The sequence below is a fragment of the Balaenoptera acutorostrata genome, chromosome 20 (genome assembly GCF_949987535.1).
Source record: "Balaenoptera acutorostrata chromosome 20, mBalAcu1.1, whole genome shotgun sequence".
Classification (NCBI taxonomy): Eukaryota; Metazoa; Chordata; class Mammalia; order Artiodactyla; family Balaenopteridae; genus Balaenoptera; species Balaenoptera acutorostrata.
The window spans coordinates 41,219,271-41,243,073 of NC_080083.1; the positions used below are offsets into that span (position 1 = coordinate 41,219,271).

At 59.6% G+C, this 23,803-nt stretch overlaps 2 protein-coding genes across 7 annotated transcripts in view; one reads left to right on the forward strand and one right to left on the reverse strand.

Moving 5' to 3' along the window:
* HDAC5 (histone deacetylase 5) overlaps positions 1–18,610 on the forward strand; it is a 36,299-nt gene extending 17,689 nt beyond the window's left edge. For all 4 annotated transcript variants that reach the window (XM_057535697.1, XM_057535698.1, XM_057535699.1 and 1 more), the window contains 24 exons: positions 5,816–6,075; positions 6,173–6,317; positions 6,428–6,542; positions 6,826–6,956; positions 7,099–7,245; positions 7,335–7,447; positions 7,740–7,871; positions 8,092–8,314; positions 9,286–9,497; positions 9,771–10,073; positions 10,818–10,983; positions 11,823–11,956; positions 12,339–12,459; positions 12,928–12,977; positions 13,120–13,227; positions 13,598–13,653; positions 13,791–13,878; positions 14,805–14,924; positions 15,177–15,274; positions 15,447–15,565; positions 16,041–16,174; positions 16,440–16,524; positions 16,668–16,833; positions 16,925–18,610. In XM_057535697.1, coding sequence (XP_057391680.1) covers positions 5,816–6,075; positions 6,173–6,317; positions 6,428–6,542; positions 6,826–6,956; positions 7,099–7,245; positions 7,335–7,447; positions 7,740–7,871; positions 8,092–8,314; positions 9,286–9,497; positions 9,771–10,073; positions 10,818–10,983; positions 11,823–11,956; positions 12,339–12,459; positions 12,928–12,977; positions 13,120–13,227; positions 13,598–13,653; positions 13,791–13,878; positions 14,805–14,924; positions 15,177–15,274; positions 15,447–15,565; positions 16,041–16,174; positions 16,440–16,524; positions 16,668–16,833; positions 16,925–16,964 — 3,266 coding nt within the window. In that variant the 3' untranslated portion in view covers positions 16,965–18,610. The remainder of the gene's footprint in view (positions 1–5,815; positions 6,076–6,172; positions 6,318–6,427; positions 6,543–6,825; positions 6,957–7,098; positions 7,246–7,334; positions 7,448–7,739; positions 7,872–8,091; positions 8,315–9,285; positions 9,498–9,770; positions 10,074–10,817; positions 10,984–11,822; positions 11,957–12,338; positions 12,460–12,927; positions 12,978–13,119; positions 13,228–13,597; positions 13,654–13,790; positions 13,879–14,804; positions 14,925–15,176; positions 15,275–15,446; positions 15,566–16,040; positions 16,175–16,439; positions 16,525–16,667; positions 16,834–16,924) is intronic.
* Positions 18,611–19,006: 396 nt separating this feature from the next.
* On the reverse strand, positions 19,007–23,493 carry G6PC3 (glucose-6-phosphatase catalytic subunit 3). Of its 3 annotated transcripts, none has more exons than XM_057535700.1 (6): positions 23,125–23,493; positions 21,126–21,232; positions 20,553–20,715; positions 20,237–20,355; positions 19,911–20,052; positions 19,007–19,676 (listed from the first exon to the last, which is right to left on the reverse strand). In XM_057535700.1, exons 1-6 carry the CDS (start codon positions 23,340–23,342, stop codon positions 19,313–19,315), a joined length of 1,113 nt encoding a protein of 370 aa, XP_057391683.1. In that variant the 5' UTR covers positions 23,343–23,493; the 3' UTR covers positions 19,007–19,312. The 3 variants fall into 3 exon arrangements, with proteins under 3 accessions (XP_057391683.1, XP_007180278.1, XP_028021775.1); XM_007180216.2 differs by having other exon boundaries at positions 20,553–20,643; positions 23,125–23,485; XM_028165974.2 differs by lacking the exon at positions 20,237–20,355 and having other exon boundaries at positions 19,522–19,676; positions 20,553–20,643.
* Positions 23,494–23,803: the final 310 nt, after the last annotated feature.

Sequence of the window (23,803 nt, forward strand, 5' to 3'; positions counted from 1 at the left end):
CCGAGTCCTGGCCCCAGGTGGATGTAGAATGGTACTGGGGAGAGGGGTGTTGCCTGCAGCAGGCACAGCAAAGTTAGATACCTGGAAAGGCTTTCTGACTGCCGGGAGCTGGGGCCCCAAGAGCAGGGACCAAAGCTTGTGTTCACCTGTGTTAAGTAATGCTTTTAAGGGACTGAGGGATCCCACCGCTGTGGGCTGAGCCTCAGAGGACAGGGTGGCCCTTCTTGGAGCTAACAAGGCAGGGGAGGCTGGAGAGACAGGCTGGAAGCGCTGCCGTCAGGAGGAGGCTCTTCCCAGGGATGCCTCCTCCAGCGCTGGGATCCAGCTGCCGGCCGCTCCAGCTTGTGTTGTGTGGGGCCCACCGGAAAGGTTTTGATTGGGACAGGACCACAGAGTGACCTTGGGACGGTCTGAAATGAGAGAGCTAAGAGAGCTTAGGCTTCACTAGACTGCCAGAGGGGTCCAGGACACACAAAAATGTCAGGAGCCATTAATAGCCTCGACTAGTACCTCCTGAGATTTTCCCAGGCTCTGCGCCAAGCTCCACTGCACGTGTTATCTCTCTGGAGCCCTAGGAGCTCTGGGAGGTGGGTGCTATTCTTCCTCCCATTTCACAGATGCCCGCACGCAGCACAAGGAGGGGCTTGGTGTCTTGCCCTAGGAAGTGGCAGAGGCTGACTTGAACGCTGGTGTTCTCTTGTTCCAGAGCCCTCGCTCTTAACCATTATGTGATGTGTGTTGGCTTGCACTGCATGGGGAGTTGGGAAAATTGCTAGGTGAGCGTCATCCCCAGCTCGCACATGTGGAAATACAGTCTGCATTGTGGTAGAACCTGTCGAGCCTAAATTGGCCTCCCTAGTCACGTAAGAGCACAGAAATAGATCATGGGAAACCGTCCTTGGTGGGGAGGGGTCATCGGCGTCATGGGGAGGAGTGTGAAATGCTGTTCCCTGCCTCCTTCCAGAATCCCTCAAGGCCAGCAAGGGGACAAGAGCCTTTTCCCATTCTCCAGAGGGACAGAACGAGGTCATTTGACATTTAAGGAAGCTGCTGACACCCCAGACTGCTGAGGGAGCTCCTGAGGGCCTGGGTGCTGGTGGAAGGCACTGCCCTCTAGGGTGGGCTGCCAGCCTGTTGCTCTCCAGAGGGGCTGGCTCTTGCTGAGCACCTGGGATGCCCCGCACTGGAGTTAGCACTGCATAGGTTAGTGTTCAGATGGAGCCCGCCTGAGCTGGGAGTCAGGACACCTGGGTTTGAGTCCCTGCTACTTAAATGGTGAGATCTGCACAGCAGCCTGAGAGGCTTGGTTTCCTTGTCTGTGATACGAGGCAGTTGAAACAGATGATCTCCCCTTTCTCCCTCTTCGCTCTTTTTGCTGGGGGTAGCTCTTCAGATCTAGGGCTTATCTGCAGAGGCCTCATTTTCATCCTGTGTAGACATTCCAAACCGCTTAATACACCCCTCCCTCAAACTCTGTGTACCCTGGCTCCCCTCCTCCCCCCAGCCTTCTGTGGCTGGTGGCTTCTGGGAGCAGGGTCTTTTTAGAGCCAATTGTTAAGCTTCTTAGGTCTGCCAGGTCGGTCCACACACTGTGGTGCCCCCTCCCCCTCCAGTGCTTCTCCAGGGGGAACTCAAGGTACCATTTCCTTGCTGCTAGGGTTTGGGTCATGGGGATACTGGAGTTGGTGACTTCTCCAAGAGAAGGCTGGGAGCTGGGGCATGGCCTGTGGTGTGTTCAGAGCAGGAGGAAGGCTTGACCTTGGTTTTTATTTTGAACCCTTTTCCCAAAGGTGCTGCTAAAAACCTGCTCCTGGTGTCCTAGAACCCCTTGTCTGCTCGGGGGCAGTGTCCCTTTGCCTGGACACTCTCTTTTTAGTCTAAGCCTGTGCTGGCAGTCATCCCAGAGGTTACCCTGTCAGCACCCGCGTCATCCTCCCCCCACCCCAGCCCCCCAGGAGCCAGGGTATCCCTGGCTGTGCTGCCCAGAGAATCTGCTGTGGGAGCCCCCGCTGGGCTGATGGGGCAGTGGGGTTCATGGAGAGATCGGAAGCCCAGCTAGATGGGAAGGAAGTGCCACTAAAGTGTCACTGGCGCTGCTCAGTTGTACCCACGAGCTGGGCAGGGTGGTCCCCTCTAAGCCAGAGCCTGGTGTGTGAGGGGCCCTTCTGATGGCTGCTCACCCAGCTGCCGGGGCTGGGGCTTCTCCAGGGAGGCAGTGTTGGCTAGTCCTTCTGAAGGCCGGAGGACAGGATGCTCTTGCTGCCAGTTCCTAAGGCCACGGCTCCCAGGAGGCAGGGTCAGAGTCCCCGGAAGGGGAGGAGTACGGAGCAGGCAGACCTGGACCCTTCTGTCTGCCTCTGTAGGAGGCCCCTGTGTCAGTTACTGGCTTCCTCTCCACTTCTGCAGCTCTCTGTCAGGAGGAGGCCTGGGGTAGGAGGCCGTGCCCTCACATGTGACCCCCTTCCCAGGGCTTTGCTGGCCAGAGTCCCCAGCCTGTCCTCTTAGGGACCAGTGTTCCTCCATCTACTTTCTTCCCTCTCCAGAGGTCCTGCCACCTTTCTCAGTCCACCAGGAGGCGGTCGAGAGCCTCCTCCAATCATGACACTCCCATTTCCCCTTCCAGGTGCTTGGTTCTCAAGGCAGCCACTGCCACCTGCTCTGCTCATGCTAAGCTGGCAGAGGGCACAGATCCTCAAGGGGGAGCAAGGCCAGCCACACTCTAGGTTTCATGCCCAGAAAACTGCATTTGGGGGGCTCTGTGCCTCCCCCCACCCTTTCCCTGACTCTAGCCGTCCAGCCGCAGCCCCTTCCATCTTGGATGGAGCCGGGTTACTACCTGCAGACCCACGGGGTGCTGCATCCTGTCCAGGCCCCACAGGGCCTGCAGATTAATATTCCCAGTCGCTCGTGCTTCCTGCTTGTGTGGGAACAAGGCTGTGTGGCAGAGCCCGCTGGCCGCCCCGCCACCTGCATACCAATGGGACTGAGGCTGCGACTGCAGCACAGGACCTAGCATCTCTGCCGCGGTGGCAGCGGTGGCAGCGGCTGTGCAGGAGCCCTGGTGGGAGAGTCCCCTCGCCTGAGCCCGTGCCCTCTCTGCAGGGCTCCTGCAAGGGAAGCCAGCACTGCTGGCGGCAGTTCCAGCCCAAGCAGGGTTATCTGCTGGGAGCCAGGAGCACTTGGACCCCTGCCCTTCCCTGGGCGGGCGGGCGGGCTGGCATCCGGCTCCCGCAGCCCCGGCACTGCCGGGAGCAGCAGGTTGAAGCCTGTCCACCTCTTGGCTGAGTGATCAGAGTGCCATGGGCCAAGCCAGCCTCGCCTAGGAACAGATAACACTCCGGCCAGCCTGGGACCTTGCTGAGTGTTTCCAGGGCTGGGGACACCTGAGGCTGGCTGCTGGTTCCTTGCTGCCACCCTCCTTTTGCACCCTGGACAGGGCCGGCCACCTCCAGAAAGGGCCTCTGTAGTTTCCCAGGGCCTTTCCTCCTGGTGCTGGGGCAGGACATGGGTTAGGAGGGAAAGTGAGTGAGTGTGTGTGTGTGTAACCCCACCCTCCTGGTCACATCTGGCCACTCCTGCAGATGTGGCTCTGGCCTTATGGCCGCAGAGTCGTCAGTGTGGCTGGCGGGCAAACCACAGAGGAATGTGCCCGGCAGTGCTGGGGGAAGAAGGGCTAATGGGGAGCATGAAAGACACTATGCTCAGGCTACCTTCCCTCTCCCATCTCCAGTGGGTCCCGGGAGCCATGTTCAGCCGTGAGGGTAGAATGGCCTTGGCCTTCAGCAGGCCTTGTCCCTGCCTTGGGGGGACACTCATTCAGTGCAGGCTCCCTGGAGAGATCCAGGCTCACAGACTGCACTGGGTGTGGGAGCCTTTCTTAGCTCAGCCCTTAGCCCCCCTCCCGGCTCCCCCTCCACTCCTGATAAGAGATGGCAGTGGGGGCCTGGGCAGAGGCCTGCTCGCGAGGGCAGGGGACACCGGCAGCCGTCAGCATGGTGGGGTCTTTCCTTCTCCAGGCCTGGGCTGGAGTGGGCCTCCTTGCCGCCGGAAAGTCTGCCCAGCTCCCTGTGGCCTCCCTGGGCTGGAGTGGGGAAAGTGAGGGCTGTCTTTGGAGAAAGAAGTGGAAAAGAAACAACATGGTCTGGCCCTGCCTCTCTCACTTCCTCCTTTCCAGGCAGTGGGTAGCTTGCCTTCCCTTTCCTGCAGGCGTCAGGAGGCTTTGTGGGGTGTGGGCTGGGCTTGGGGCTCCCTGCTGGCGTGGTGTTTGCCCAGTTGCCCTGGCAACCACAGGGCAGTGGTGGAGAATGACATTCAGTGACCAGAGGACAGTATACAGGGATCAAGAGGTCGAGACCCATCTTTCCCATAAGCCCATTGGAATCTTTCGCCACTTCCTGGGGCCCCTTGGTCCATGGTCCACGTGGGGGCCTGGACGCAAGGTCTTGGGACCCAGCAGGTCCCTCCACCCCTTTCCCCTTTCCCCGCGGGTTCTCCCTGGGACTGGAGTTCTGAGATCTCTGCCTTGGCTCCAGCCAGCCCCCCCTGCCATTACCCTTCTTCCTGTCTGATTCCCTTTCCTTTCCTGTCTCCTCCTCCCACCTCCTCCCTGCGCCTGCCCGCCCATTCTCTCTCTCTTTCCCCCCTCCCCCCAGGCACAGCTGCTGTTTGGCTCACTCTATATATAGCGGCATTTTCAGGGTAATTACAATAAAACTGTTGAAAGGAGATAATCCAGCAAAGGAAGCGAGTCTGACTCCCAGCCCCCTCCTGTCCCTGGTTTGGTGCAGCCCTGCACCCCCCCTTTTCCTGCGGCCTCCTGCTCCCACCCCACCCCGTATTCCCATAGCCTCTCCTGCCCGCCCCATCTGCCCTAGCTGAGTGTGGGGCAGAGAAAAGGGGAACGGATAGGGATGCCCAGAGGGTCTCCACAGGCCTCTCCTGGGCTTACTGAGGTCCCTGGCTGCTAGCCACATTAGTTCTAGAACTAACGTCTGTGCCTCGGTTTCTCCTGTAGTATATAGGCCTCTTGGCAGGGATTGTGTGGTGTTGAGAGGTGAGGGGGAGGAGGCACAGGAAGGATGGTGGTTAAAAGTATAGGATTTGGAATCACATCTTGGTTCATTGATCACCTGGCTGTATGTCTTTGGTCATGTTACTTACACCTTTCTAAACCTCAGTTTCCTTATCACTAAAGTAATTCACATAAAATGCCCAGTGGCCTTAACTACCAATGACGATATTCTTTGTTGAACACTCATGATCTTCCAGGTATCCTGCTTTGCTTATGCATGTTTTCTTTCTTTTTTCTTTTTTTAATATATTTATTTATTTATTTTTGGCTGCGTTGGGTCTTCGTTGCTGCACGCGAGCTTTCTCTAGTTGCGGTGAGCAGGGGCTACTCTTCATTGCGGTGCGTGGGCTTCTCATTGCGGTGGCTTCTCTTGTTGCGGAGCACAGGCTCTAGGCACGTGGGCTTCAGCAGTTGTGGCGCACGGGCTTAGTTGCTCCGCGGCATGTGGGATTTTCCCGGACCAGGGCTCGAACCCGTGTGCCCTGCATCGGCAGGTGGATTCTTAACCACTGCGCCACCAGGGAAGCCCTGCACGTTTTCTTAGTGAAGTTCATGGCTTCGATCTCATTTAATTAAGGCAGAAGGCTGTATCCACAGAGCAGAGGGATTTGACCCCCCCCCTCCCCCATTCTCTTGGGGTCTAGTAGTCCTGCCTGGTAGCTTTCTGGGCCCCAGGCATGGCAGCCAGGGCCCGGTGGGGTCTGGGATGGCCCACTGACCCCTTCCGGTCTCTTCTCCCCGCAGTGGAGGTGAAGCCGGTGCTGCCAGGAGCCATGCCCAGCTCCATCGGGGGCGGGGGAGGAGGCAGCCCCAGCCCCGTGGAGCTGCGGGGTGCGCTGGCAGGCCCCGTGGACCCCGCGCTGCGGGAGCAGCAGCTACAACAGGAGCTCCTGGCGCTCAAGCAGCAGCAGCAGCTGCAGAAGCAGCTCCTGTTCGCTGAGTTCCAGAAACAGCACGACCACCTGACCCGGCAGCATGAGGTCCAGCTGCAGAAGCACCTCAAGGTGAGCGAGGGAGGGCGCGGGGGTGGGGGGCCACCCAGACCTCTGACCCCCGCCCGGACCCGGCTCACCCGGCCTCGCTCCGCCTGCGCCCCTGCAGCAGCAGCAGGAGATGCTGGCGGCCAAGAGGCAGCAGGAGCTGGAGCAGCAGCGGCAGCGGGAGCAGCAGCGGCAGGAGGAGCTGGAGAAGCAGCGGCTGGAGCAGCAGCTGCTCATCCTGCGAAACAAGGAGAAGAGCAAAGAGAGTGAGGCCTGGGGGCGCCCGGGGCCAGCTGGGACTCCTGCCCCGCCCCACGCCTCCCAGCCGTGGGGACCTGGCCCCAAGCTCCCGGCTCAGCTGTGCCCTGTCCCGCAGGTGCCATCGCCAGCACTGAGGTGAAGCTGAGGCTCCAGGAATTCCTCTTGTCGAAGTCAAAGGAGCCCACACCGGGCGGCCTCAACCATTCCCTCCCACAGCATCCCAAATGCTGGTAAATGGCCCTTGGCAGGCATGGGTTGCAGAGGTGTCCTGCTCAGGGGCTGCTTGGCTGCAGGATGGCAAGGGGCTCTTGGCCTGAAGCCATATAGGGGCCCTGTAATCTCTGCTAGGAGACGACACTCCCACCCCTGTTCGTCTCCTCGCTGCCCTCCCCAGGATCCATTTCCTATTCCCATATGCAGTGGATGTTTCATAAATGTAGATTGCTTGGTGGCCGGTCCAGCTGGTTGGGTGATAACCTACATCTGTTTCCATCCCCTCCCTCCACCCTGCAGGGGAGCCCACCATGCTTCTTTGGACCAGAGTTCCCCTCCCCAGAGCGGCCCCCCTGGGACGCCTCCCTCCTACAAACTGCCTTTGCTTGGGCCCTACGACAGCCGCGATGACTTCCCCCTCCGCAAAACAGGTGAGTGAGTACAACCTGGCCTCCCAGGATATGGGGGTGGGGTGGGGGGGCGGGCAGAGGTGGGAATGGGGAGGGGCCAGGTTAGGCTGCAGGTGTGTCCATTTGTGTGCGTGTGTCTGAGCCCCGGCTGCCTTCTCCCCAGCCTCCGAACCCAACTTAAAAGTACGTTCGAGGCTAAAGCAGAAGGTGGCCGAGCGGAGAAGCAGTCCCCTCCTGCGTCGCAAGGACGGGACTGTCATCAGCACCTTTAAGAAGAGAGCTGTTGAGATCACAGGTGCCGGGCCTGGAGGTAAGGGCTCCTCTCCTGTCCCTGTTCTGAGGGCCGGGGAGTGGGGGGTGGCTCCGAGTAGGCCCAGGTGACAGCCACTTCTCTCGTAGCGGCAGCCGTGTGTAACAGCGCGCCAGGCTCCGGCCCCAGCTCTCCTAACAGCTCCCACAGCACCATCGCCGAGAATGGCTTTACTGGCTCAGTCCCCAACATCCCCACCGAGGTACAGGCCTGCCAAGGGCTGGGCGGGTGGGCCAGAGCTGCTTTCTGTCCCGTCCGGCCTGTCTGGCTGAGAGTGCCCAGCAGGGACCCCTCTGCCTGCGTGGACAGGCTAGAGGGACCTATTGCCCCGAAGTGGGATCTGTCCCACGGGCCTCTGAATAGCTCTGATCTCTCAGTCCCCCCAAGGTGGGGCTTGGTGCAGGAAGCGGGGCGCCATTCAGAGCCCTCAGCCTTGGCCCCAGGTGGCCCCCCTTTGCCTGCTCTCATGCTTGTCTCTCCCAACTGCTCCCCAGATGCTCCCCCAGCACCGGGCCCTCCCTCTGGACAGCTCCCCCAACCAGTTCAGCCTCTACACGTCTCCCTCTCTGCCCAACATCTCCCTAGGGCTGCAGGCCACGGTCACTGTCACCAACTCGCACCTCACCGTAAGTACGGGGCACATACCCTGTCCTCCCTCTGGTGTTGAGGTCTTCGGTCCTGGATGCCCCCGGCTGGGGCTATTGTCCTCCCAGGGTCCTGATGGCGATCAGATGGCCCTCCCCCAGAGCTGGGGGTGGGCAGAGGGTAGGTGAGGGATGCTGGTCCAAAGTTGGCAGGACTGGGGGCAGTATAAACCCCTCCCTCATCTCCATCTCCTCTCCCCAGGCCTCCCCGAAGCTTTCGACGCAGCAGGAGGCCGAGAGGCAGGCCCTCCAGTCCCTGCGGCAGGGTGGTGCCCTGACGGGCAAGTTCATGAGCACATCCTCTATCCCCGGCTGCCTGCTGGGCGTGGCACTGGAGGGCGACACCAGCCCCCACGGGCATGCCTCCCTGCTGCAGCATGTGCTGCTGCTGGAGCAGGCCCGGCAGCAGAACACCCTCATTGCTGGTGAGTGGGCGGGCAGCTGTCCAAGGAGGGGGTGTCAGGCCCCCCCCCATTCTGAGGGCTCAAGGAAGGACCAACTGTCAGGGAGAAGTAGCCAGGGATACTCATCAGCCCTGTCACAGCTTCCCTCCATGGCATCATTGATTTCTTCCATATTCTACAGACGTTATTGAGTACCTACAGCCGGCCAGGCACTGTTCCTGAAATCTGCCGTCGTAATGGAGCTCACATTCCAGAGCAGTGCTGTCCAGTAGAAATATAATACAAGCCGTATGTGTACTTTGAAGTGTTCTAGTGGCCACATTAAGAAATGTAAAAAGGAACAGGTGAAATTAGTTTTAATAACATGTATTTAACTCAGTATATCTAGGATACTATCATTTGAACATAGAGTGAATATAAAGAGTTAGCAATGAAATATTTTATTTTGTTTCATACCGTCTTTGAAATCTGGTGCGTATTTCACACTTAGAGCACATCTCAATTGAGACAGGCCATGTTTCAAGTGCTCAGTGGTCACGTGTGGCAGACAGCCATGGGATTGGACAGCGCGGCTTTGGACAGTCGGCCCATAAGTAGCTGGTGGCATCAGAAGAGGTTCTGCTTAAAAGACACGTGATCCTGGCCTCCAGGCTTCCCAGCTGGGTGGGATCCACGTCCACGATCAGGGAGGTCTTGCAGTTGGGGAGAACTAGTCATTGTTCTCGCACACAGGGGGCCCGAGACTGTACGTGCTCGTAAGTGAATCCAGGAAGTTTTGCTGGAGGTGGTGGCTCTGAGCTGCGAGACTGTTCAGTTGTGGGGAGGAGGAAGAATGGGTCTCAGGTTTGGGGGCAGGGTGCTCCAGGCCCCTCGCAGGTTTTTCCTGAGTATGGAGGCGGCGCTGTTCCAGAAGAGGGAGAGTCGCGGGGTGGGAGTGGGAGCCTGGTGTCCTGACAGTGATGGTTACTTCCCTCTCCCCACCACCTCCACAGTGCCGCTCCACGGGCAGTCCCCGCTGGTGACGGGTGAGCGTGTGGCCACCAGCATGCGGACGGTGGGCAAGCTCCCTCGGCACCGGCCCCTGAGCCGCACTCAGTCCTCGCCGCTGCCCCAGAGCCCCCAGGCCCTGCAGCAGCTGGTCATGCAGCAGCAGCACCAGCAGTTCCTAGAGAAGCAGAAGCAGCAGCAGCTGCAGCTGGGCAAGGTGAGCCGGGAGAAGCAAACATCCAGGGCCGTGCTGGGGTCAGGACACAGAGGGTGCCGGGCTGGCAGGGGGCTGGCAGGGGGCTGACACCCAGGCCACTCCCCAGGCTGCATCAGAGGAGCCGCCTTGCCTTTCTCTAATTCACATCAAAGGTCTGTATGGACTGGGCGGCTGCCTGCCGGGGAGAGAGGAGGGAAGGAGAGAACCTCCTGGGCCACAGGCTGCACAGCTGCGCCCCCTCCCAGCTGATGTGCCTCCTTGCTCTGCTGCTAGATCCTCACCAAGACGGGGGAGCTGCCACGGCAGCCCACCACCCACCCCGAGGAGACAGAGGAGGAGCTGACAGAGCAGCAGGAGGCCTTCCTGGGGGAGGGAGCCCTGACCATACCCCGAGAAGGCTCCACGGAGAGTGAGAGCACACAGGAAGACCTGGAGGAGGAGGAAGAGGAGGAGGAGGAGGAGGAAGAGGAGGAAGAGGAGGAGGAGGAGGACTGCATCCAGGTCAAGGATGAGGAGGGCGAGAGTGGTGCTGAGGAGGGGCCCGACTTGGAGGAGTCCAGTGCTGGTTACAAAAAGGTGCCCCCTCCGCCCCAGCCCTTGATCACCACCCCTCTGTCCTCCCCCCTATCTTTCCACCTTTGCCCTTCCCTCTCCCCAGTCTGCAGTCTCCAGGCTGTGTAGGAACAACTTTTTAAGAGTGAAAGGGGAGCGGGAAAGAGACAAGGGGCTGTGGAAGGGAGGGAGCTGCTTGTGTCAGTCTCAGAGCTGTCTGTGCCCCGTCTGCCAGCCCCTCCCTGCGTCTGTGACTGCCCCCGCCTGTCTGCTTCAATGTGTGTGTGTGCACGCGCGCGTGCATGTGCACGTGGTCTGTGTATATCTGCGTTTCTGCCTGCGTAGGGCCGGTTGTGCGTCGGTCTCTGCGTGCGTGTGTACACACACGCCCCCGCTGTTACTACAGTCTGCCCTGGTGCCTAGCACGCACTCCATTCATTGCGGACACAGCTGAGCCCTCCGGGCCTGACTCATCCCACCCCCTCTCACACCCCCGTCCCTCCCAGCCTCTTACCTCAATGCTACTCCGGTAGCATGACTCATCACGTCCCCCCCCCCCCCCATCTCTCCCCATCTCCTCGGAGATGGAGATGAAGATGGCTAAGGCTGGAGTGTCTCCTGTCCCTGGAGGGAGGAGGGTGGGGGGAGGAGGCGATACAGAAGAGAAGGGCTGGATTCAGGCCCTCCACCCCCTGGGAGGCCACCTGTCCTCACTTCCATTTCAGACTAAGCCTCACCCAGGCTCCCTCCCACTCTCCTCCTTCCCAGGTGTTTGCAGATGCTCAGCAGCTGCAGCCGCTGCAGGTGTACCAGGCGCCCCTCAGCCTGGCCACTGTGCCTCACCAGGCCCTGGGCCGCACCCAGTCCTCACCTGCTGCCCCTGGGGGCATGAAGAGCCCCCCGGACCAGCCCACCAAGCACCTCTTCACCACAGGTGAGTCCCGCGCCCGCACGAGCTGTCCTCACATCGTGTGCCGGGGGCCTGTGCATGGCATCCAGCCTTGGGCATCGTGAAGAGATAAGATATAGCCCCTGCCCTGGAGAGATGGCCAGGGCCCCTCAGAGCATCCTGAAGGGAGGGAAAGCAGGCCTCGGCTCCCTCCCTCGGCGCCATAGCCACCTGTGGCAGTGGTGGCAGCCTCTGCCTCAGTGGGAGGGTGGTGGGTGTCCCTACCCGCTGGGGCAGCGTCTTCTTTCAGGGGCCCACCCCACCACTGCTGAGGGACCACCAGTTTTGCGCCCTCGCCACACAAGCCCTGGAGGCCTAGGTGGAGGGAGCCCACTGTCTCAGTTTGGTCCTGCTCTTCTAGTTCCCTCTCTGCCCTGTGAGGTTAAATGTGAGGCCTCAGTCCATTTCAGAAGGCTCTTCCATGTGAAACTGCCCTGTGCTGGGCTCTGAGGGGGCACAGATGCTTGAGGATGGTCCCGACTCACCAGTGGGGTGTGTCGGGGGGTAGAGGGGCAGCACACAGGGGCTGTGACAGGAGGGGGAAAGGAGGAAGTGCCACGAGGTCAAAACCGATGGGGGTGTCAAGGGCGGCCTGGTGGGGGCTTGAGGAGCAGGGGGGCTTTTGACAGGCGGTGGTGGGGGAAAGGGATTTCATGAAAAGAAGAGGGGCAGGTGTGTGGGAGGGCAGCTGCGGGGGGCTGTGAGGAGGGCCTGGGACCAGGGTGGGCTGGAGAAAAGCTCAGTGAGCTCTGCTGAGGATGGCGGGGGCCAGGCTGTCACACAGCCCAGAGCAGTGCTGGCTGACAGGTGTGTCTCTGGCCCAGGTGTGGTCTACGACACGTTCATGCTGAAGCACCAGTGCATGTGCGGCAACACACACGTGCACCCCGAGCACGCTGGCCGGATCCAGAGCATCTGGTCTCGGCTGCAGGAGACAGGCCTGCTCAGCAAGTGTGAGGTAAGGGAGCCCCTCCTTCCAGCCTCCACCTCAAACCCAGCGAAAGCCTTTGTGTTTCCCCTATCGGGGAAGCCTCTGTCTGGGTCTCTTCCTCATTCTCTCTTCAACCCCTGACTTCAGGGCCAGGCCCCCCAGGCACCTCCCAGTGCCATCCCTTGTAGCCTGGTTCCCCCATGGTCCCCAGCTGAGTGGGGGAGGGTCCTGGACTGGGGTCCCTGGGGGACCGGGGCATTCTTTCTCAACAACCTTTGGATCTCCTGAGGCGAGAAAGTGGCTCCGTGTGCCCCAGGCTGTGGGGCAGAGGGAGGGGCTGGGCCTCGGGGCAGCTGGGCCTGCGGTGCCATCCCTCTCACCGGCCTCTCTTGCTGCTCTCCCCTGGCAGCGGATCCGGGGTCGCAAAGCCACGCTGGACGAGATCCAGACGGTGCACTCCGAATACCACACCCTGCTCTATGGGACCAGCCCCCTCAACCGACAGAAGCTGGACAGCAAGAAGCTGCTTGGTGAGCTGGCCGGCCGATGGCGGGGGTGGCGGGGGCCAGGCCAGGTCTTCTGCCCCGGCGGGAGTGGGGCTGTCAGGAAGACCACCACTAGGGTAGGCAGGTGGGTTCCCGTGGGCGCAGTTGCTACATTGCATGCCTCCAGAGGGCGCCATTCACACAGACTACAACATGCTGGCGGGATGTGTGCAGGAGGATAGGAGGTGACAGGTCAGGCCTGGTGATGGGCTTCGCCCTTCTCCCTAACCTGTCAGGCCCCTTTTTCTCCCTGCCATTTGCCCCAGAGGTAGGATGCCCCACCCAGGACGGGGGACAGACATCTCTCAGCTGGCATGGGCTGCAGAGGCCTGTCGTGTGCTGGGGCCTGGGCTTCTTTTTCTGTGATTGAGCTTCCTGCCCTCTGCACACCCCAACCTGCGGCTCTGGCAGTTGAGGCAACTTCCAGAGTAGCTCTGTCCCTCTTCCCTGCAGGCCCCATCAGCCAGAAGATGTACGCCATGCTGCCTTGTGGGGGCATCGGGGTGAGTAGGGCACCTGCCAGTGGGGATGGGTGGGTGGTGCTCCCAGCTCCAGCCCCTCCCTTCCTGCCCACCACAGCTGCACCCCCATTCTCGCCCTCCCCCTGCAGGGGGCACGCTGAAGCCTGCTCTCCTGCCCCCGCAGGTGGACAGCGACACCGTGTGGAATGAGATGCACTCCTCCAGTGCCGTGCGCATGGCGGTGGGCTGCCTGGTGGAGCTGGCTTTCAAGGTGGCGACGGGGGAGCTCAAGGTGAGTGTGTGTGGGGCCTTGGTCCTGTTGCCTCAGGAGCGGGGGATGGGGGCAGCCGTGGCTTTCCTGTCACTAAGGCACCATCCTCTGTAATCTCAACTCTCAGGTGCAGGCGTGGGGAGGAGGTGCCAGCTCCAGGCCAGCTGGGGGGTGAGGGGTGAAGAGGGAATGACCAAGAGGCACTAATGTCTGTGCTCTCATGGGTCTCATGTGGCCCTCGGCTGGCATTCCTAAAGGTTGTGGGATTGATGCTTATGACTTATGTTCTCATCCTGGCTTATGCTTCTCTCCTTCTGTGTCCACCCACTTCGTGGCCACCTTGCCCGCCTGTCTGCCTCTTGTTTCTGTCCCTCCGTCTGTACCTCTCCAGAATGGTTTTGCCATCATCCGGCCCCCGGGACACCACGCGGAGGAATCCACAGCCATGTGAGTGCCACCGCAGCCCTGCCCCAGACCCACTGCCCTCACACCATCTCCCTCTCAGCAGAGCTGATGCGCGTGTATCTGTGAGCAAACATCCACTAAGGCTGACGACCTGCCCTCTTCTCCGCTCACCCCCCCAGGGGATTCTGCTTCTTCAACTCTGTAGCCATCACAACCAAACTCCTGCAGCAGAAGCTGAATGTGGGCAAGGTTCTCATCGTGGACTGGGTAGGCAGTGGGCTGGTGGGACCAGGGTCAGCCTTCAGGAAGCCTCCACCCCAACCCCACGCCCTCTTCCTCAGGTGCCCCGTGCTGGGGCTGTTAGCCCAGCCCTCACAGTCCCATGGGGCCCCCTCCTCACTAGTGGAGACTCGAAGTGCTTTTAGCCCCTGGTCCACCTTGGCCCCCAGCCCGCAGCCTTCAGCAGCCAAGGAGATTTTCTGCCTTGAGTGGTAGAGACAGCTCCTGCCGTTGCTAGAGCCCCTCTTGACTGGGGGCTGACCTTGTGCCAGACACGTGGTGCTGCTTCGTGGCTGCCTTGCTTCCTAAGTAGTAGGATGTCCATTTCGATAAACGGAGACACTGGGCTGTTGGGGGACTTACCCAACCAAGGTTACTTAGCTTGGGATGTTGGTACTGGGTTTCAGATCAGGCCTGTCGGCCCCGGCATTTCTGCTCCTGCTGCCATGCTGTGCTTCTCCGCCCCTGCCTCTCACGGCAGAGGGAAAGGCCCCTACTGCTCACTCCCTGTGAGGAGCAAGCCTCAGCAAGGAGGGATCTAATCTCTTCAAAGCCCAGCTTGGGCTTCAAAGTTCATAATGTTGGGTTCTTCTTCAATGCATCTGTTTGCTTTCAATTCCTGACTAGCCGTGCTGTTTCCCTCCACACTGCTGAGCAGAGTGGGCTCGCAGGGAGATCCACCACATTCGTCCCCGGGCTTTGTGTCTCCTCTGTGCAGTGCCATGTCCCGGCCCGCAGACCCTGGTTAGAAAAGCGTGGGGCGATTCCGTGGCGAACGGAACACAGATGCCCTGTAGCTAGTGGTGGGCTGCACCTCCAGAGTCCACCACAGGGTCGGGGTGGGCCAAGTGGAATTTTGACCTTTGGGTCAGAGCCTGGGCCTTTTCCCTGATGCTTCCACCCCTTCCCACTAGGACATTCACCACGGCAATGGCACCCAGCAAGCATTCTACAACGACCCCTCCGTGCTCTACATCTCCCTGCATCGCTATGACAATGGGAACTTCTTTCCGGGCTCTGGGGCTCCTGAAGAGGTACAGCTCCTGGGCTCAAACGTGGGGCCCTCGGGGAGATAGCAGAATGGGACCTGGCAGGGAGCCATGGAGGCCCGTGGTGGTGCTGGTACCTGGGGAGTCTGGGCTCCTAGTGGGAGGACCACGCCAGCCAACTGCCCCTCCATGCAGAACAGAGGTCAGTGGAGTGAGGGCTGGAGGCAGGGCTGAGGGCGGGGTAACGTCTGGGATCCCCAGGCAGTGAGAGTAACCCCTCCCCCACCGTGCTGCCAGGTTGGCGGAGGGCCGGGCGTGGGGTACAATGTGAACGTGGCATGGACGGGAGGTGTGGATCCCCCCATCGGAGACGTGGAGTACCTAACGGCCTTCAGGTGGGGACTGAGAAGAGCCGAGGGAGGGGTGGGAACCCCCGGGCCCTGCCGTGGGTGGGGCAGAAAGCACTCAGTTCCGCGTGGGTGGAGGGGGTCGGCTCTGTCGGGGGCAGAGCCGGGTGAGGCCTGGCCGAGCCACCTGCCAGGGTCAGCTTGGGCCCTCCCTTTGCAGGACAGTGGTGATGCCCATTGCCCACGAGTTCTCACCTGACGTGGTCCTGGTCTCCGCCGGGTTTGATGCTGTTGAGGGACACCTGTCTCCGCTGGGTGGCTACTCTGTGACCGCCAGATGTGAGCCTGTGGGGGGATCGAGGGAGGCTGTGGAGCAGGAAGATGGGGTCGAGTGGGAGGTTGGGAGGAGGGTTGAAGGCAGGGCTAAGACTTGGAGTCATCCTGGCGGCATCCTCCCACTCTCCCTCTGCCAACCCTGGCCTTGAGGGGCAAGCAGGTGGGGGCGAGTGTCTCCTCCAGGAGTTGTAGGGATGGAGCTCGCTGATCCCTCATGTTTCAATGGTGGTTTTTCATGGTGCTCCTTAGGAGACATGTAATTGGATCTTTTTAGCCTCTTACGTTTTGTCTTTTATGGAGCATTTAGTCCATTGACATTGAATTTTACTATGGATATCTATTTGGGTTTAAATCCACCATTTTCTTTTGTGCTGTTTGTCCCATCTCTTGTGTTTCTTTTTCTCTCCTTTCTTACTTTCTCTTGAATTGAGTTTTTTCTTTAACCGTTTCCTCTGCCTCCCTTCACCCGTCCCTAAAGGTTTTGGCCACTTGACCAGGCAGCTGATGACGCTGGCAGGGGGCCGGGTGGTGCTGGCCCTCGAGGGAGGCCATGACTTGACCGCCATCTGTGATGCGTCTGAGGCCTGTGTCTCCGCTCTGCTCAGCGTGGAGGTGAGGGGTGCACAGCGGGACTGGGGGAGGTGGGCCAGCAGGCCAGGGGGTAAGGGGCCAGCGAGGGAGGGTCCCTTTCCTGGCTGAGGCAGCACCGAGGGCCCTTGGGGAGGTTTTCCTGATTCCTGAGGACAGGTGGTGGCCAGGAAAGGCTTTCTAAATAGAGGTTTCCCCAGAAAGGCTGTGCTTGCCCCTGTCATGGGGCTGAACGGTGGGGTGGTTAGAGGGGCAGCGACTCTAAGCCTTCTTTTCTTTCCCATGCCAGCTGCAGCCCTTGGACGAGGCAGTCTTGCAACAAAAGCCCAACGTCAACGCAGTGGCCACGCTAGAGAAAGTCATCGAGATCCAGAGTGCGTGGGCACAGGCAGAGGGACTCAGGGCCCAGCTTGCCAAGGGGGCGGAGCTTGTGTGACGCCAGGGCTAGGGCTGGGGGTGTCCGTACGTTTGGGGGTTTCTGGCTGTCCCTGACCCCCGGCCTGTCCCTCATCCACAGGCAAACACTGGAGCTGTGTGCAGAGGTTCGCTGCTGGTCTAGGCCGTTCCCTGCGGGAGGCCCAGGCAGGTGAGACAGAAGAGGCTGAGACTGTGAGCGCCATGGCCTTGCTGTCGGTGGGGGCCGAGCAGGCCCAGGCTGCTGCAGGCCGGGAGCACAGCCCCAGGTGAGGTGCCCCCCACCTCCCTGTCCTCGCCCAGACTGGTCCCCCCCATCCCACATTGCTTCAGTGCCCTTCCCTGTGCTTGTGCCCACAGGCCGGCAGAGGAGCCCATGGAGCAGGAGCCTGCCCTGTGACGCCCTGGCCCCCATCCCTCTGGGCTTCATCATTGTGATTTTGTTTATTTTTTCTATTAAAAAACAAAAAGTCACACATTCAACAACGTGTGCCGTGTGGGTCTCTCAGCCTTGCCCCTCCTGCTCCTCTAAGCTGCCTCAGGCCCCCCCTTTCCCCCCGTGGCCCATGTCTCAGCTCTAGAAGTTTGTGCCCTCTGTAGGGCAAGGGGTACCCTTTCCAGCCCTTCCCTCACATTGTATCCCACACCCACTTCCTGCATTCTGTCTTTGTGGCCCTTGGAGCTTGGGCCAGCTCAAGGTGGGTCTGGGGCCCAGATAGCACCTTCCGGTTCTGGGGTCCCCCTGAGTGAGGAGGGAACAGTAAGTTTGGTGCCTTGGCTTCAGCTGACTTAGGGGGAAATGCCTTAATTTCACCCTCCTCCCCTCTCCAGCCCCAGGGGAGGATCCGGAGGGTCCCTCTACAGTCTTAAGATGTAGAGTGAAGGGGAGGTGGGCTCCCGCCCTGCGATTCTCTTTTCCCCCAGTGTCCTCACCATCTCCACACAGACCCCTCTCTCCTCCTCCCTTCTCCTAGCCTCAGCACCGAAGGGAAGCTTTGTGCTCTAGGATGTGGGCCTGAGGTCTGTGGGCAGGGCTGTTTTGCCTTACCCTCCTCAGGGCCTGTTTCCCCTTCTCGGGAGCTGGAGAGGGTGAACGCATGTGGGGAGGTTTGGAGCTGCACTCCTAGGTTCTGAGGGGCCAAGAGGAGCCGCAGAACCAGGCCTGCTCTCCATCTTATCTGTCGGCCTCCCTGCCCCTCTGCTGGCACAGTCTGGGGAGCGGGGAGAAGGTGGTCCCTGCAGGGGGGCTCCAGGCTGGTGAGAGCCCCCCTGCTGTTCAGGACCAGATTTCCCCAGCCATCCAGCGTGCTGCAAGCAGAAGAGTCAGTGGCCCACCTCTCTCCTGGGGCCTTTGGCTTTGAAGCCTGGGGATGGTGAGTGGGATTTCTAGAAGGGGCAGGGCCAGAACCCAGGAGTCTGCCCTCAGCTGTAGCTTCCCTCCCTCCTGGGCTTCCTTTGTGGGCCACCAGCCCAAGGGAACAAAGACCAGGATGGGGCTGGGCACTGCCCTTTCTCTTTCCCAGAAGCCCTGCTAGCCTTCTTGTTTCCAGGGCTAGGAGCCCACAAGGCTTCTAGCGAATGCTCTCCAGCCTGTGGGAAACCAAAGATGGGAAGCAGCTCCTAGGGGGCTGAGTCTTCCTCCCTCCTTCTCCCCAACACCGCATACACTTTCTTTCCTCCCGTCCCCAGGGCTCCACCAATCTGTTTACATATTTATTATCCTAATCGGGGCCTGAGCAGGGTTGAGGGAGCCAGGGGAGGGGCAGGAGTCCCACCACCATTGGTTCATTGTGCGCTTGTGTCTTGTGTGTTGTTAGTGTGTTCTAGATCCTCCTGGGGGATGGGGATGGGGCTGGGCCCAGTGTACCAGGCCTCCCCATGCTGAGCCCCAGCTCCGGGCCGCTTACCCTCCCTCTCCCCACGGCCGGTCTGGTTCTCATGTAAACCCACTCCTTGCTTTGTCTCCTTGGACATGGATTTCAGTTAAGTATTCTGTAACCTGTTACACTGTGTGTCCTTGTGTAAATAAACTTGTTTCTGACAGTGCCTTCTGGGGCCAATGTCTCTGTTCTCTGGGCTCGAAAATGGAGTTGAGGGTCTCATTCCCCCTCCTGGCCAAAAAAAACTACTCTTCTTTTCTCCAGCCCTTGGACTAGCCAATTTAGGAAACAAGAGGCTGGGGTGGGAGGGAGTGGGATCTCTGTCCTGTGGGTTAAGAACAAGGTTTCACTGAACATAGCCACAGCATCTCCTGGGACCTCTGTGTGGCCTACATGGTGATGGTGGGGAGGGGGCCCAGGGCTGAAGGTCTCCCTGTTCCTTCTGACTCTCAGTCTGTGAGGGCACAGGGTTGAAGCGGGTGCAGAACAGGTGGCCTGGCAAGGGTTCCACCTGCAGCCACACAGGCAAGTCCAGTGGAGATGTGCAGAGTCAAGAGAGGAGTCCAGAGGTGTGGAAGGGCTTTATTGGGGCTGCTCTGAGCCCCTCACAGTGTTACAGGAACCCACTGGTCTCGCTGTTGCCTTTGCCCTTTGGGGACTTGGGAGGGAAGGCAGGAGGAGGACCAGCCTTCCTGGGAGAGAGAAGGCCCTTCTTTGGGGCTGAGACCAGGTGGTGGGAGAAGTAGAAAATTCACCATGAGCAGGGCCTGTTGGGGGCTGGAAGGGGACAGGGCTGCCTCCCCAGAGTGTGGAGGTCACGGAGTGTGGGCTTTGTGAGAGGGAAAGTGGCAGTAGGAGGCACCTAGAGTCAGGAAGAGCGGATGGGTGGTGCCTCCTGGGCACTGAATGTGTACACCAGCCAGGGCACGAGGGCCAGGACCAGGCATGGCCAGAGGGTGTGCTTGAGGAAATTGAAGATGTAGAAAAGGCTGATCTGAGGGGGGTAGCCCAGCCAGTCCAGGGGGCCCAGCAGCCCCATGGCCAACACAAGGCAGGCTAGCTTCTGGCCGTGTCCCAGGTATGCCCGCCGCACCTGGGCATAGCAGGGGGAGTGAAGGGCGATGCCCAGACCCAGGGCGGCCCCTGAGTCACGGCTCAGAGAGGCAAAGGGCCGGCTGTCCAAGTGCACCCACTCAGGCCGCTCACACCACTTAGAGGCTAGGTTGATGGACCTGTGGGGAGCAAGAGTCTTTGCCAGGAGAGAGATTCCCCTGGGTCCTAGAGGGCTGATGGCTCTCCACCCCTTTGGGGCCTACTGCCATGTTCTGCCGTGACCCCAGGAGACTCGATGTTTGTGAACGGCTAATGTGTCCCCTTTCAGCTACAACGAACCAGAGACCCACCAGGCCGGGTACAGGTGAGGCAGGACAGACCCCAACTTGCCCAAGCTTCAAAGGAGGACTTACCAAGAAAGATCCAGGCCCAGTGTAAAGAGGGTCCAATAGATGAGGCTCGCACCCAGCAAGAGGGCCAGTGAGGTCAACCCGTAGAAGCTTAGCTCCCGCTCCGTGGGCACCCGGGGGGTCATCAGCCAGCCCAGGACAGCACCTAGGGAAGTGGGGTGACAGCAGCTTCAAGGAGTTTGAGGATATGACCCCCACCCCGAGCCGCAGGGTAGTTTGGCAGGAGAAGGGGGGGCCTTGGGGTTGGCTGTACAATGGGAAGATCATACACTGGTCCTCCCACTGCCAATGGCACCCTCTGGGTCCACCCTGTTGCCCCAGTTGCTCACCAGTTATTAAGCCAGCCAACACCTGGTGAGGGAAATGTGCTAAGAGGAAGACCCGGGACAAGCCGACCGCCAGCAGGAAGGTGCAATAAGCCAAGCTAGGTATCACCCTCACCCAGCGGCTAAAAAGAAGAGAGGCAAATGGTTCAGGAGGTGTCCACGCACAGCTGGGCTTCCCTCAGCACCCAGGCACCTCACAGTTTGACCAGATGCCCCGGGGTCTGCAGAACTCCAGCTCCCAGGCTGCCCTGCTGCTGGGTCTTTTGGGTCCAGGGTACCATCACCCCTGCCCCCATTGGTGGGCAATGCCAAGGTGTACCTGTGGGTCCGAGTGGCCACTTGGGAAGAGATGGCCGTCATTATGGGCCAAAGGGCTGCTCCTGTGATCATACAGTGTCCGGAAGGGCTGCCTGCCAGGGGATTCAGAAGCTTGTGGTGAGAGGATGAGGGTGGAACCCAGGTGCCCCTGGTGATTGAATCCCCTGCCAGGGGATTCAGAAGCTTGTGGTGAGAGGATGCGGGTGGAACCCAGGTGCCCCTGGTGATTGCTCAACACAGCAGCCTCCCCGTGGCCGAGGGGAGAGCCTTCCTCCAGCACTGACCCTTGGCTCCCTCTGCCCTGAAGCCTTCTTCGTCCCCGCCTGAGGCCACTGCTCTCAGGCTTCTGCCTTGACCTCGGCTCTTGGCTTTACTCTATACAAAGTTGGCAGCTGGCACACTGGCACGGGTGCTCTTCTCCTATAATTCAACATGGTCTTCCCTGGGTTTCTTTGTTCTCTGGCCCAGTAACTGAGAGGCTGGGCCTTTGAGTAGGTTGCCCCAGCTGAAAAGTACTACCAAACACTCACCGAACCCTAACCACATTGGGAGAGGGAAGTTTGAGGCTTCTCACCTGGACCAGTTTCACAAGACGAGGGGAACTGGTGAACCTGGGCTGGAGCCTGGCTGTAGTACCCAGACTCATGGACCCACCAAAAGGGCCTGTCTCCAAACAGAAACCTAGAAGAGAACAGATGCAAGATGCCATTACACACACACACAGCCAGGGGAACGGGGGTTGAGGCAGAAGGACACCTGGAGTACTCTGGAGGGCTTACAGGCTGGAGTCAGAAAGGGTGTCCAATTCTGTGCCATTGCCTTGCCAGGGTTTTTTACCTTGGAACAGGAGAAAGCATGCTATTTTTTAAAAAGTGATAAGGAGGCAAGAGATTGTGGTGTGTGCATGTGTGTGCTCTGAGATGCTCAGAAGTCCCATTCTTATTAGCCCTCCCGCTGCAGGGCCAGCTCTGCTCTTGTCATCTATAGAGAGCCCAGGACCTGCCCCTCGCCTTCCCTCCCCAGACCCTCACTGACCCTCCTGCTTCCCCTCTCTCCATTTCCCAAATTCCAGCCTGAGTTACTTAGGTAAGCCTCTCGTGTTTGAAAAGGGGAGTGGGGAATGGGCAAGGAGGCTGAGAGAGAATAAGGAAGACAAAAAAGTTCAAAATCCACTGGCTTAGCCAGGTGCTTCACTGGACCCTGGGAAACACACTGCAGAGGCTGCTGTGGCCAGAAAGAGAAAAGGTGGGAGAGCAGAAGAGATGCTGGCAGGAAGCCAAGTGCTGGGGAGGGAGGTACGGAAGGGACTTGCCTCTCCCTGCCAAAAAGTGAGCCTGGATCACACACCAGATGCTCAACACATACTTAGGAAATGAATAGGGGCTCTGCCATGTGGGGGGCATTAAGAGTGTCTACCCAAGGGGGTGGTCTTAGGGGAACAGGACTAGAGAGGAAGGCTTATACAGATTCTGAGGAAGGAGAGCACAAAGCAAAGAGCAATTCAGTAGGAAGGAAATGATCAGACAATTGCTTTCCGTTTACAGTAGGGATGAAGCCCTGGCTGAGAAGAGCGGAAGGGAAGGTATTTTGTTTTTCAGCAAGTCATTCCAGCCCATCCATTTAAGTGTCTCCTATGAACCTCCCTTCCCTCCCCCAGGCTGGCAATCTGGCAACAGAGACAGTGGCGAGGGGTGAGGGGAGGTGCAGCTGCACACCCAGCGGGAAGTATAGCTCCCTTCTGCACCCAAGAGAGAACAGGTGGCACAAAGAGATACACCCCAAGGGCCCCACCCACTTGCCTGGGGTTCCTGGCTTCTAAGTCTGTGTGCAGAGCCTACTAGTGAATGAAGGGGAAAAGGGAGAAGAGAAAGTGTTCCCTGGAAGGCAATGCTTTAGCCCAGTGCTTTTCGAAATTTACTGGGCACACAAATCGCCTGGGGTCCTTGCTAAAATGCAGATTCTGATTCAGTAGCTCTGGCCTGGGGCCTGAGATTCTGCATTTCTAGCAAGTTTTCAAATGCTCCTTATGCTGCTGGCCATGGTCTGGGGGACCACACCTTAATCTGCAAGGCTTTTCTGTCCTTAGCCGCTAGTGTGAAGCCTGGCACAAAGCATGCTTCTTTAAAACTATGTCAAATAAACGAATGAATAAATGAATAAAAGAGTGAGTTGAGAAGCAGGACTTTCTGCTACTTAAGTCACCACAGATGCCTGTTAAAAAACAGATTCCCAGCCCCTCCCCTGGAGTTTCAAAATCAGTCTGTCTGCGGTGGAATGGGGTATTTGCATTTTAAATACGCCCCCTTAGGTGATTTCTCTGATCAGGCCCGTTAAACACTAGTTTAATGATTAGGATGGGGACTCTGAGGTCCAAGATGCACAAAGATGCTCATAGGGGAAAAGTCAGTGGCCACGGGGTAGGGGTGGGAGGTCTTAAGGCCATGGGTTCACTGTCGGGGGGTGGGGGGGAAGCCAGGCCTTTGAGGCAGCTGACGAGAGAGATGAAGGACTGCACAGGGCTCAGGGCCTTTGCGGGTGGGGGACCAGGACGCCGGAGGGCTTCGCTGTCTCACCACTTGAAGACGAGGTTGAGCCACTCGGTGATGAGGCTGATCCAGAGCACCGCGATGCCCACCCGGCGAGAGACGTAGTAGGCCACGGGGAAGTAGAACAGAAAAAGGCTCTTGGGGTCGCCCAGAAAGGTGACCCAGAGCCACACGTTCTCCAACCAGGGCAGCTGGTTCTGCAGCGCCTCGGCCATCGCGATGCCGGCGCCCAGCGTGGACTCCATGGCGACCCCGGGGCCGGCCCGGCCAGGGTTTGAGCTAAGACGGAAGCCGAGGAATCCAGGCGACCAGGAAGCAGCTCCTCAGGGCCCTCCAAAGCCCACCCTTCGGATCCGAGGCCCCGCCCCCTGGCGGTGGCCGGGAAAGTCCCGCCTCCCTGCCCCGCCCCCGGCAGCCCCAGGCTCGCGCGAGCCCGGCCTCCTGCCGGTACCGTTTCCTCCTCCTGCGCTCTTCCCGGGCCTCCCTCTCTACTGGGCAGCGCAGGGGACAAATCTTTTCGAAGGCGTTTCCGCAGAGCCCCACGTGGCTGCTATTGCCGGCACGTGGGCAGAGGGCGTAGAGGCGGCTCCAGCTGCTGTTCCGGGTCATGGGACAGACTAACCTGAGGGTCGGCGGTGCGTCCAGGGTCCCTCCTTTACTTCTGTGAAGATGGATATGTAATATCCCGGGCCAGGATTCCTTCCAG